The 12679-nt window shown below is 35.7% G+C and overlaps 1 protein-coding gene across 1 annotated transcript in view; it reads left to right on the top strand.

The window, feature by feature from the left end:
• The first annotated feature begins 729 nt into the window (after positions 1 to 729).
• MSH4 (mutS homolog 4) overlaps positions 730 to 12679 on the top strand; it is a 29947-nt gene continuing 17997 nt past the window's right edge. The window contains exons 1-6 of the mRNA XM_035891741.1: positions 730 to 778; positions 2097 to 2261; positions 6462 to 6625; positions 9284 to 9394; positions 10463 to 10578; positions 11209 to 11382. Coding sequence (XP_035747634.1) covers positions 730 to 778; positions 2097 to 2261; positions 6462 to 6625; positions 9284 to 9394; positions 10463 to 10578; positions 11209 to 11382 — 779 coding nt within the window. The remainder of the gene's footprint in view (positions 779 to 2096; positions 2262 to 6461; positions 6626 to 9283; positions 9395 to 10462; positions 10579 to 11208; positions 11383 to 12679) is intronic.

Raw genomic sequence — 12679 nt, 5'->3', positions numbered from 1 at the left:
CAGTGGTGGCAGGGCGAAGCCGCAGGTTCCCGGAAGAGGAGGGGGGGTGCGGTGTTGCCATCTCTGTCCGCGTCTTCATCCTTTTCTTTTATCCTCCTGCCCTCTTCGCTTGGATCGGGCTTCGAAAGAGCTGTTACAAGCGGTACTCGTACTGAGCAGTGGGCAGCAGCATCTCTTCGTCTGGGAGACCTCTTTTTTTTTTTTTTCGTTCAGCCCGTCAGACCAATGGTAGTCGTTCCTCACATTGTTTAAATAAACCTTTATTATTTTTCTTTACGTCAGCTTTTTAGATAGCAGTATCGGAGTTGCCTGCTGGGGTCAATAAACTGGTTCAAATAGCAACACAGTATTTGTTTTACTAGAGACCTGAGCCGCATTCAGTTGGTTTTGGGTTTTGGGGTTTTGGTTGGTTGGTTGGGTTTGGTTTGGTTTTTTTATGTACTGTTATCCTTGATGTGTGGTAGGAATGTTGTGGTCCTACAACAGAACGCTGCTGTTTGCCATTCTTTACACAAAGCTGCTATTAACACCGGTCTTCTGGCTTCCCCCTGAGGACAAGACCCCTCAACAGCTCCTGCATACTGAACACATGTGCATCAAGCAGTTCTTGGGACTTGATCCTACTGTCAAAGTCTCTGTCTCGGCAGGCAGAAAAAAATGGTTCAGTCTGTATTTTTTTCAGTGGAAAAACTATAAAAAGAATTGGAAATTCTTTTAACACTTGCTGACATGTATTCTGAAGCACATACATCTCCATTACACCTAAATTGGGAAGAAGGTAACATGGTTTTGGGTAACATACCTGATCAGTCATGAATCCTAAAAAATCCAAACAACCACCAAACAAAACTCAGAATGCTAATTTGAGTAGGACGTAACTTACTTGTTGAATGTTGGTTTTAAAAAATACCTGTAGATGTTTTAATTAATCTGGTCTCTCGAGTTACGTTTTTTGCCATGTTATGCCAGATTCAGTACATTCTAAGAATTACAGCCTGAACTAACAATGGGTTTTTTTCAGCTGTCGTAGTTTTCTAAGATTTAAAAAAACTACCCCCCAAAATAAAAACCCAGTACTATAAATATTGTTGTACCAACCGTGAGAAAATGTCATGCAGTTTATGGGTCACCTGAGAACAATACTGAAATATTTTGTCTTGTAGATCAATTTTTAATGTAACAGAAGGGACAGAAACATTTGGGTTTGCATGTCTCTTAATACCTGGAATTTTGTAAGTTTTAAGTGGAAAAACTCTGTTCATATTTTAATTCATTTTTAATCTTAAAAAGCAATTATCCAAGTTAGGTTAATGATGTGATGTTGGTTTTAGTCATCTCAAGAGAACTGAAAATAAGTTAAATAATTTATTGAAACTAAAGAATGATCCGAGAAAAAGAGATTTTGCAGGACTTGAAAATATACATAAATCTTAAGTTACGTGTGTAAAAGAAACTGCAGATAATAGACATGTCCCAGATTATTGTATGATTTCTGAGAGTTTAACCTTACAAATTCAAAGGGAGATCGTTCTCAAGTGGAGGAGTTTTGGAGCATGGTTATTTGTTTTCTTTTATCGTCCTTTTTAAAAAAAGAATGCTCAGCTTTAAGAAAAATAACATTTTCATAAACACATGTGCAGTTCCAAATATGGATTTTAAAACTGATGGGCAAATGCAAGAGAGAGCTGACTTACAGCATTCTTATAAATCTAGAATTTACTAGAATATGAAATTCTGCACTGTAAAGTGACATCTATTGTATTATTTCGGTCGAACAATGTAAACAAAGATTTTTATTGATGCTGCAAGTAACGTCATTGTGGAAAATAACCATACTGATACAAGTGTTGTTTCAAAACAGACTGATTTTTATTTCATTTTATACTTGTACTACTTTGGAGAACTTTTATAGAATGACATTAAAGGTTATTGCTTGGATAACTTTATTTTTCCTACTAGAAATAGAGGTTTCTAAGCTGTATATTTGTATATTGCTTTCTGAATAAAAGCTGATTCAAATATCTTTTTCAGCTAAATGATACACAATTTAATGTGTCTGTTTTCAAAAGTGTTTTTTTTTTTTTACCCACCCTCAGAATCATATTTTGGAGACAAAAGTTCTTGTGTAGAAAATACAAGCACACTGAATCTCACAAGTTGTTCTTCTGTGCGAGGCCTGAATACCACATGTATAGGAAAAGCACCCCTCTCTGCTAGTAGATCTGTTTGCAGAAGCCATACCCCTCTTATGGGATATTCAGGTAAGATTAACATCTCTCAAAGGAAATATAAACATGCTTTAGTGTGATACATTAAGATACTGAAATGTATTCAAAACATAATGTGTTTTGTACTGCAGAGGATGCCTGTTAGTGAAAGATGCACTCATAGAGGAAAATACTACTTGAGATACTGAGTAGGTGTTCTGGTATTGCAACCTCTTGTCACTGTGCATTCATGTATAAATTACCAATATCGTTAGAGTTCAGAGTTTTTTCAGATTGTCCACAATTGAGTTATTTTTGTGGACATGTTGGTTTGTGTGGTGACTGAACTGAAGAGTCCAAATTTATGCACATTTCTAATCAGGGTTTCTTTTCAGTCTTGTAACGCTTTGTGCATCACGTATCATGATGTCATTGTCAAGTTTCTTGGTGCAAGTTTTATGCATTTTATGTTGGCATCTTCAAAGTTGTTGAACGGTAGTTCTTGAGAAGAACACTTACACAGTAGCACATCGGGTGTACATTTTGCAGTGCTTCTTATGAATGAAGTTGTGTTAGAAGGTGATGATGCCTTGTGCCATGGTGTATGTATCTGTGTGCTCGGGTAGTGCAGAAGTAGTGGGATTGAAAGTTAGTTCTTTCACAGCCTGACTAATCATTATCAGTTCAGTCTTTAGTGTTCTTAAAGTTATTTAATGGTAATTCTTTGAAGCAATTAAATTATTTAAAAATTGATTTTAAAGAAAATTATCTATTCCTGGTAAGAATACAAATTGGCTCTCTGCTTGCTACTGAACTGAATTATTGTTTTGCAAAATATAAGTAGCATGAAGTTTGTATTTTCTTACAGCTGTTGTGATCCACAATTTTCTTTGTGACTACTCCAGGAATTGGGGAATTAGAGTAAATGTGATGTTGAAACCCACAGAGCAGATTTCTCTAGACTGTATGGAACTTAACATTGAAACAAACCCATATCTTCAGTTTCCTTTGATTTTATGTGTGTGGTGTTTAGAGACAAGGAGGCTGAGGGGAGACCTTTCACCCTCTACAACTACCTGAAAGGAGATTGTAGCGAGGTGGGTGTTGGTCTCTTCTCCAAAGAAACAAGTGATAGGACAATGGGAGATAGCCTCAAGTTGTGCCAGGGGAGGTTTAGATTGGATATTAGGAAAAATTCTTCACCGAAAGGGTTGTCAAGCATTGGAACGGGCTGCCCAGGGAAGTGGTCGAGTCCCCATCCCTGGAGGTATTTAAAAGACGAGGGTAGACGAGGTGCTTAGGGACAAGGTTTAGTGGTGGACTTGGCAGTGCTAGGTTAACAGTTGGACTTGATGATCTTAAAGGTCTTTTCCAACCTAAACAATTCTATGAATCTCTGTGTGTGTGTGTGTCTATATATTTGGTTACACTTGCTGTATTGGATGTGACGTGCCTTGATCAATCTTTTACTGATCTGTCTTGAAGACAGTGTATCCAGAATATCACATTTTGAAGAACATTGGTTGGTCGCTGTATATTTTTTAGTGTGACAAACTGAAAAACTAAACATCTTCAAAATAAAATTTGTGTAATTACCGTACCTAATCTAAAATATTTATTATTATCTTCATCTTTTCGTTGCTTTTAAAAGAAGAGTTAATATTGTGATGGGCCACAGGTTCAGGATGGCAATTACATTTTCAGCAGGCCTTGGGTGAAACTTTATGTGAATGCTGTTGCTGACATCTTGTGGCCTGCAAAACATAGGTAGAAAGAATGAAGATTCAGACTCTGTTGTGTGCAGCATCAAAGATTTCGCTCAGCCAGTTGCAGTTCAAACAGCCTTTAATCTGAAGTTCTTAGATAAAACTTGATTCTGATCTTGCCATTCCAGATTCCTGGTAGGATTAGTTTTGATTCTTGGTGTACAAATTGAGTTTACTCAGAAGCAAATGACAGCTTTGGTGTATATGCCTTCTCAGCAAGATCATTCTGTTTTGAGAATAATCTTATTCCGTTGCTTTTTGAGAAAAAAATTCTGTGAAGAACAAAGGAAGGTAACGGTGGAAAAGAATGTAAATAATCTTTTGAGAAAAAAATTCTGTGAAGAACAAAGGAAAACGGTGGAAAAGAATGTAAATAATTGCTACAAAGTACGTAGAGTTTATTGGTGTTTAAGATCAGTAAATGTGTCTATACTATCAAAATCCGATACTGCTTAGATGTTTTTGAAAGTGTAAATGGGGCATGCCTTGTATATGCAAGTATTTTTCCTGTTTTGAATACTTTAGACTTAATGGTTATTTAATAATGGCATCTCTTCTGAACATTTAAGTGACTTCAAGAAGGATTAAGTGAAGGATCTTTTCAATTCAGCTGTTGTAAGGTTTAATTTGGCTTTTGGCTGAAAGTTAAGGCTGAGATCATGAAGAGTTTTTCCAGTTTGTCTGAGAAGTTATACCAAAGTGTATGTTAGCAGCTGCTTTTCGTAGTGTGGTAATTACTTCAGTATTGCTCAGCAAGTTACTCATCTGCACATTTGAATAGCACAGTCCCACAATCTTTGGTCGCAGGTTTCCAAACAAAACATCATTAGTAGCTTCTCCAATAGAATTTGGAAAAATGTAACACCATTTTGCAAACAGGAAACAAAAATTAGCTGAGAAGCACTGTATACATATTTTTGGTCTTCATAGATTACAAGAAGTTCAGTACACCAAATTAAATGGCATCATCCCATTAGTTAAATGACATATTTCAGAAGTACTGTAACAGACCACTTAAGAGCAGTACTTCTTAAGTAGTGGAGAATAATTTGGTGGGGGGGGACTTTGTTACTATTGGTTAAGACATTGTTGCACAGATCTGTGATGGCAGGCACCCAGAGGGAAGTTGGGGAGAAGTGGGAGAGTCAGTTCATTTTGCCCAACTTCTTATCTCGCCGGTTCTGATTGCAGATGATACCTTATCTCTGAGACTGTCCTTCTTACTGGCTCACAGCTTAGGTTTTAGGCACTGAAACAGTAGTGCTAGAAGACTAGAAGGTTTCTAATTCGGTGCTATTTAAAGTTCAGTACTGTATGAAGTAGTGTGGGAGGAATGAGATGGAGGAATGTGTCAAAATTTGTCTCCTGTCAATTTATTGCAATAAACCATAGTTGAATACAAAATAGCCCTGTTTTTGAAATTAGCTATTTGGATCTGAATGACATGAGATTAGGAATTATAGGTCTATATACTTCAGTTTAGGTATAAACATCACGTTTATTGTAGGTCTATAGTACAATCCCAAAGTAGATTTTGTTATGTTATATTGGACAAATTGCTAGATCAGCTGGGTTGGTGGTTTTATCTACATAGGAAAAGAAAGAGACTGGACAAGAAAATGAGGTTTAGGGTCTTCAGAAAGGAAAACATTAGGTGTTAAGGAGCTGAAATCTTTATTTTCACACTTCATCTTTGTAAGGGATGTCTCAGAGAGCTCGATATTTGAAGAAGGAGATGAGATTAGTTGAGTTTGTGATGATATTCGGGAAAATTTAAGCCAAACCAATTAAGATACTAAAAATGTTTTTAAAAAAACCCACCAAAATGAAAATCAAATTATCTGGTCTCAAGCGTACTGTAGATGTATATATTTTAGAGTAGTTTAAGACCTTTAGCATAAAATCAAATTGAACACACACACACACACACACACACACACACATATAAAAAAAAGACGTTAATTTCCCCTAACTTGATGAGATCTAAGACACCTCAATCAGAGTTGTGCTTTTAGTGGAATATTAACTTACAGTATCTCGCTGCAATTAATATACCTGATTTTAACTAGCAGTAACAGTTATGCATAGTTTTGAATTTAAAATGGCAAATGTTTAATAATAGCCATGCCTTTTGGCATGTCCTAAACAACTTTTTTGTTTAGTACAGAGACAGTGACTCGGAAACTGTATTTTCACTTGCTACAGAAACGTGATTAGTTCTGACAATCTTGAATGAATGCATTCAATCAGTCTTTTAATGTAAGAGTATGATGTTCATACTTCAGAAAGTGTGCCTTAACTGTATGATATGGCAAGTAAGGAGTTCAACAGCTAGGATTTATTTTTAATTTTTAACTAAGTTTGGTAAATTGAAAGGGCTTTCCATGGATATGGGAATGTAAGCGCATAGTTCACTTGGGATGTCAAAGTATGATTCTGTGAATGTAAAGTAGTGGCTTGTAACTGAATATGTGCAACTGTTTTACAGTTACATCCTCATCTGCAGCCTCTGCTCATACTGTTGCATCAGTTATTGTAGCTGTAGTAGAAGGAAGAGGCCTTGCCAGAGGTGAAGTAGGAATGGCCAGTATTGACTTAAAAAATCCTGAGGTGATATTATCACAATTTGCAGACAATACAACCTATGCCAAGGTATTGTTGCATACTTAAGTGCTGTATCCCTTACAGGCTAATTATTGTGACTTTGTCTCTGTGAAAAGCTTATAAATAACAGGAGATTAAGTTTTTAGTTTGTAGCAGAAATTTCTCAGAAGTGAAAGTAACAAGTTCTAGAAAATACACTGTTGAAAGGACTGCTATTTTCTTTACTGTGACACAGATTTTAGATAAAGAGGAAAAAATGTTTTTCAAAAGAAAAATAGCCTTTCTGCAAACAATAGAGTGTTTGAACTATGTGGGAGTGACATGCCTTGTTTTGAAGAGCGCTGGGCAATATTTGGTAGTATACTGTGAATATTTTTCAACGGGCAAAACAACTCTGAGAGCAGAACTGCATAAACGTGTGTGTGGGCAGTGGGGTAGGGTAGCTGTAGGGCTGGCTTTGTATGATTGCATAAATATTCCCTCTCAGTTAGTTTGAAATGAAATTCACTCAATTTACAGCAAAGTGTTATGCCTACCAGTATTGCATGCTCTACATTAATTTGGAGAGCAATCTCTCTTGTTTGTGCAACACCAACATTAATAAAATATCTTAATGGTTTTGTTGTAGTTACGCATGCTAGAAAATAATGTGGCTTGTAGCATCTTTACAATACTCAAAGAAATAAAAAGTAAATTTAATTAAGAGAATAAGTAGATATGACTCAATATAAACAGCTATCAAATCTATTTACTAAAATATATCTTGTATAATGTAATGTTTTTCTATCATTAGAGCTTTTAAAGCTTATCCTAGTCTTAACGCATGTAAGTACATACTGAACCTGGCAGCTACAGAAATACTTCTGTAATACACAGTACTAAAAATCAAAATGAGATGTCCACCTTGAAAATACGGGTGCCTGAGAAAATGTAGACATTCAGATGATGTGGCAACTTAAAATAACAATTCACTTAAAGGTTTGAAAGTGAAAAATTTATTTGCTTGTACCTAAAAAGAAGTCCCATGTGATCAAAAGAATGATGACTAGAATTCTGCAAAGAAACTTCAGATTAATTTTAAGGACATTCTTCACTAATTTTAATGGTTTCATAAAGATTACAGTTACTTCTAAGAGTAAGAGGCTTTCTTTTTAGCAAGCAGTAGCTGTATTTATAGTCTGGAGTCTCCCCTGTTCTACTTGTGTCAGGGTTAAGGCCTGTATTATCGTCCCATGAAATTTATCTTTCTCAAACTGAGAAGTATTTTACCTGCCCAAATTCCTCTCCCATACCTTTATTTTTGGTTTTCTCTTGAATTTAATCATAAAATAGAATTACTTCTCTTAACCCTTTCATACTTTGTCTTTAAATTCTGATAACATGACTCTCTGTTACTCAGGCTTGTAACTTGATAAGTTTACATCTTTTATAACTGCCTGCTGGGCCATGACCAGATTGTTCAGTATTTTCCTCCCTTACCATTCTAAAAGGTGGCACTTTTATTTGAACACATATCTTCCTAATTTTCTAGTTAGACTACTGAGTTGTCCATTCTGTGAGCATACTGTGAGATACTGTATTGACCATCCAGTCCAAAAAAAAAAAGAGCTGCTAGTATACAGCTGCTTTTTCCCAAATGCACTACATGGCCTAATTTCTTATCTTAATCTCTAACATCTTTAACAATACTGTCTTATCTGCTGATTAGCTATTTTCTTACAGTGTCACTGTCCATGTTTTGCTAGTGATTGATACCAAGTCTATTGTATTTGCTTTTTCTTGTGCGCCCTTTTATTTTTTAATATTCTATAAATTAATTCAGTAAAGTTCTCTTTTATTCTTTAAGTTCCTCAAGGTTTGCTTTAACTGTGATGCTTCTGAAAAAAACTTCCTAATGATTATCAGATATGACTGGCAACGACAGCTCTCCCTCTCACCCTCCAATACCCTTAGATAATTTATTTTGTGGGGTTTTTTTTATGCTTGTTCACCTTTCCATTGTTATCTATCCCTTCTTTCACATCTTAACTTCTAAGCGATTAAAATATAGTCTGTTTTTTTCATGTTTCACCCTTGAGAATTTATGGATGATGATATAAATTAATATAAATGCATAATGATGTCTGTCCTTTCTTATACAGTAAGCAAATAGAAAAGCATATAGTGTACTTTAAATCCCTACAGCAGTTGTGTATAACATAATCAAAGCAAAGCTGATTTTAAGTATGCGCATTTTGAGCCATATTGAAAAAGCTAAGACTGAGATAAATGTTGTAAGAGGAGGTTAGAACAAAGTCTAAAACAACTCTGAATCAAAAGATTATTAATAGTCAGACCTGTTGCATATCTTCATCTTCCAGAGCACCATTAACTTTTCAGCTGCAAGCCCAGAAAGCTGTTATCTGTTGAAAATCAGTCCTTCTCCCATCATAGCCACAGAATATAGTTTTGGATTGCTTTGATGACAAGCATGCTTCTGTATTTAAATAACAGGGGATAGATATCTCTATTTTTTTGATTTCGTTTCATGTGTATTTATATATCTGTATAGATACAGATAAATTTGACTCATTAGTGTAGAAGTTAGCAGAGTGATTTTAAAATACAATGATTCTGTAATTCTTTATTGGTGGTTTATTATAATGTAAAAATATTTTAATTTTATATATGGATTTATATTGAATTATTTTGAACTTTTTTGTTCAGGTTATTACTAAACTCAAGATTTTAACACCACTGGAAATAATAATGTCAAACACTGCTTGTGATGCAGGGAACACAACGAAATTGTTCAGTCTGATAACAGAACATTTCAAGGTAAGCTCTTAAATTTCATTCCATATTTTAGAGTTCTTGTTGATCACTTCTGTATGATTGTTGATTTGAGAGTTTTCCACAGCTTCTAAAACCTTAAGTGCAGTCAGATTTTGTGCGTTCTATGATTTTCGGGCCTAATATTACCAAGAACAAGCTAAATGCAGCTCCAATGCTTCTAGCTCTAATCCTGACAATTACAGAGATAAGTATATTACTGATTAAAGCCAAAAGTTTCGAATTTGTGGCGTTAAAGTAATTAGAGCAATACTGAACCCAAGAAATATTCAGAGATGAAAAAAACAAGCATTTTCCTTTGTTCCTTCTTTGTTCTCTCAGCCTGATAAATAGATGGGGCAAATGTATCACAGAATAGGAAAAAGAGCACTGGCAGGGTAAAAGAGTGTGAGATGAACGAGTATATGTAATATATGAGTATTAAAGTCTCAGAACTTTTTAAAAAAAGTATTAATTACCACTTGAATTGCTTCCATGTCTACATTGCTGATGGCTTCTTCATGATTCTTCTTCTACTTCCTGACCTCTCTCCTCTTTTTCTTGCGTAAATCACTCATGCATCACAACATTCAGTTACATTGGCCTGCATATCTTTATTCCCTATTTACCATTGAAGGTTCAACAATGATCCCTGGGGCTTAAACCTTGGCAAGGGAAAACTACAGTTTGAATGTGAGCATTGATGCTAGCATGAAAATAACTCTTCCTGAAAAGTCATTAATTTTAACCAAATCCAGGTTAAATTCAAAATTTGGAGTAGCTAGTTGTTGAGAGGAAAAGCAATATCCAATAAAAAGCTTATGTTAATTTGTTCAAAACAGTAGTATGAGCTTTTTTATATGTACTCACTACCAGAGAGAAGGAAAGATCAGTGACAGCAGTGTGGCTTGCTTGTGCTAGTAAGCTAGAATTAATACTTCTTCAAAGACAGATTGCTGAATCAGTTGATAGATTTTCTTGGAAACACATATCACTAGAAAAATAGAGAAGTCTGTCTGATGAAAAATTCTTTGTAACTTCTTAAACTATTTGCGTTTCCCCTCATCTTCACAGAATGTGACTTTTACAACTGTCCAAAGAAAATACTTCAATGAAACAAAGGGTTTGGAATACATAGAACAGTTGTGTGCATCTGAATTCAGCACCATTTTCATGGAGGTTCAATCGAAGTATGTTTAAATAAGGAAAAAGCATACTGTGTCCAGATGAGTTTTTAACAGCTTTTTACATACTTTGTACACATGTCATGGTTTGTTGCAAAAGTTAGAAAATCATAACAGAGCTGTTCTTTTATTTTGCCCTCCGGTGTTTCTGATATACCTAGAAACTTAAATAGAAAGCCCATTATAGATTTTTTTTTTGTGTGTTGAGTTTTCACAAATTTCCGCTTTCTCCTTTTCATTCTTTCCTTAAAGATACAACTTAACAGCTATGATTTCCTGCTTTTCTGGCCTCAGCAAATGTTTTCCTTGTACCAACAATTTTAAGTAGTGATACTTGGTGACCTGAATCTTCATTTCAAGTCACATGTAACTACTGAAATATGTATGTTCACAATACCAGCTATATAGTGTGGGGTGTCAAGTGTACAGAGACTCAAATATCCATTAACATTTTATTTACGTGCATATCTGTGCACGGTGGGTTAGTGCAAACTTAAAACGTGCTGGTTTTTCAGTGCTATCAATCCTGGTAGTTGTTACGCAGAAGTGTGAATGTGATTTCTGTAGTGTACCGCTTGGTTTTGTGGTATTTAAACAGCACTATTCAACATTCATTAAAGATTGTTTCTTTCCAAGGTACTACTGCCTTGCAGCTGCTGCAGCTTTGCTAAAATATGTGGAATTTATTCAAAATTCAGTTTATGCTCCTAAATCGCTCAAAGTGCGTTTCCAGGGGAGTGAGAAAACAGCTATGATAGATTCGTCATCAGCGCAAAATCTTGAACTAGTAATTAATAACAGAGATTCTCGGTAAGAATATTTAAGTTTACAAATTACACTTTTACAAAGGTATGTTTCACCAAGTTTCCTTAATGTTTGTGTGAAAGAGCTGACCATTATATATATTTCTGTATGACAGAACCATTCAGAGCTTTTTAAAAAAAAATGGACAGAGAAATGCATTATAATTCAGCACAAAATTTCTAGAATAGGAGGGAGATCCTACAAGTGAATTGTGGGAAGAAATGATACATAGTCATCTTTACATTGATGTCTATATTTTATTCAAACTTATAAATTATGTTGATGCAAAATTTCACAGATTGTGAAATGAGAGAGGCAACATTTCTGCAAGAAGTTGCTTATGTTTGGTTAAAATGCCTAGGTTTTATTCACTTTACACAAGAGAAACACTCCAGGCTTGAAAGGCTGACTTGTTTTGCTTTAGCTTTAAGGAATAGTGGCAAACAAAGTAATTTCTATAATGATGGTCACGTGCAGTGTGGTACTTGGTTGTATAGTAGTTCTCCACAGTGAGAACAATGCTTGGAGCACTTCCTTCACCAGGAGTTACTTGCCTTGTAGGCAGAAGAAGCTGCAAGGCTTACCTTCTCAAGACTGTTATGCTTCCGGTTAGAAAGAGAAAGACTTGGAACTAGCCCTTTGCTGCCTGCCAAGTTCTGAGATCCACCTCTGTTTAGAAGTCCATTCGTCACCCTGATATAAAAAGGGGAGCCTGGAGATGTCTCACGCTCCAAGTATTACTTGTAAGAGCTTTCCACTTCAAGAGAGTTCATAGAATCATAGAATGGCTTGGATTGGAAGGGACCTTTAAAGTTCATCTGTTCCAACCTCCCTGCTGTGGGCAGGGACATCTTTGGCCAGAGCCATCGTCCTTACCATTCTGCTGCTGTTCTTTTTTTTTTCCTCTTTTCTTTTTTTTTTTAATTTTGTGAGGATCACAGAGTACACAGTGTAGATCTGTTCTTCAGAAATGGAAGGAAGCTATAGTTTCTTTCTGTTCATCTGTCGTGCTCTGCTCCCAGTTCCTTCTTGCTTGCTCTGTTGCTTCATATGTAACTGCAGGAGCCAGCCACTCTAAGATTGGTACCCTCAGAGCAATATTTCTCTGAAAGCTGCTCCTAATTCCACAGGCTGTTTTGAGAGGAAGGAGGTCAGAGGAGGAACTGAGCAACAGTAAACTGCTTTAAGGTTCTCTCTCTGCACACAGAATTTTTGCTGACCCAGCAGCAAGTTTGAATCAGGCCATATACAGCTATTTCCATTACATAGATTTTACTCTTAAAGCCTGGCTAGATATATTTGT

Source organism: Egretta garzetta, unplaced genomic scaffold, assembly GCF_000687185.1.
Source record: "Egretta garzetta isolate BGI_Z169 unplaced genomic scaffold, ASM68718v1 scaffold163, whole genome shotgun sequence".
NCBI classification, from domain to species: Eukaryota; Metazoa; Chordata; class Aves; order Pelecaniformes; family Ardeidae; genus Egretta; species Egretta garzetta.
The sequence above is the reverse complement of the archived record's forward strand: the minus strand, read 5'-3'. Positions and strand labels throughout refer to the sequence as shown.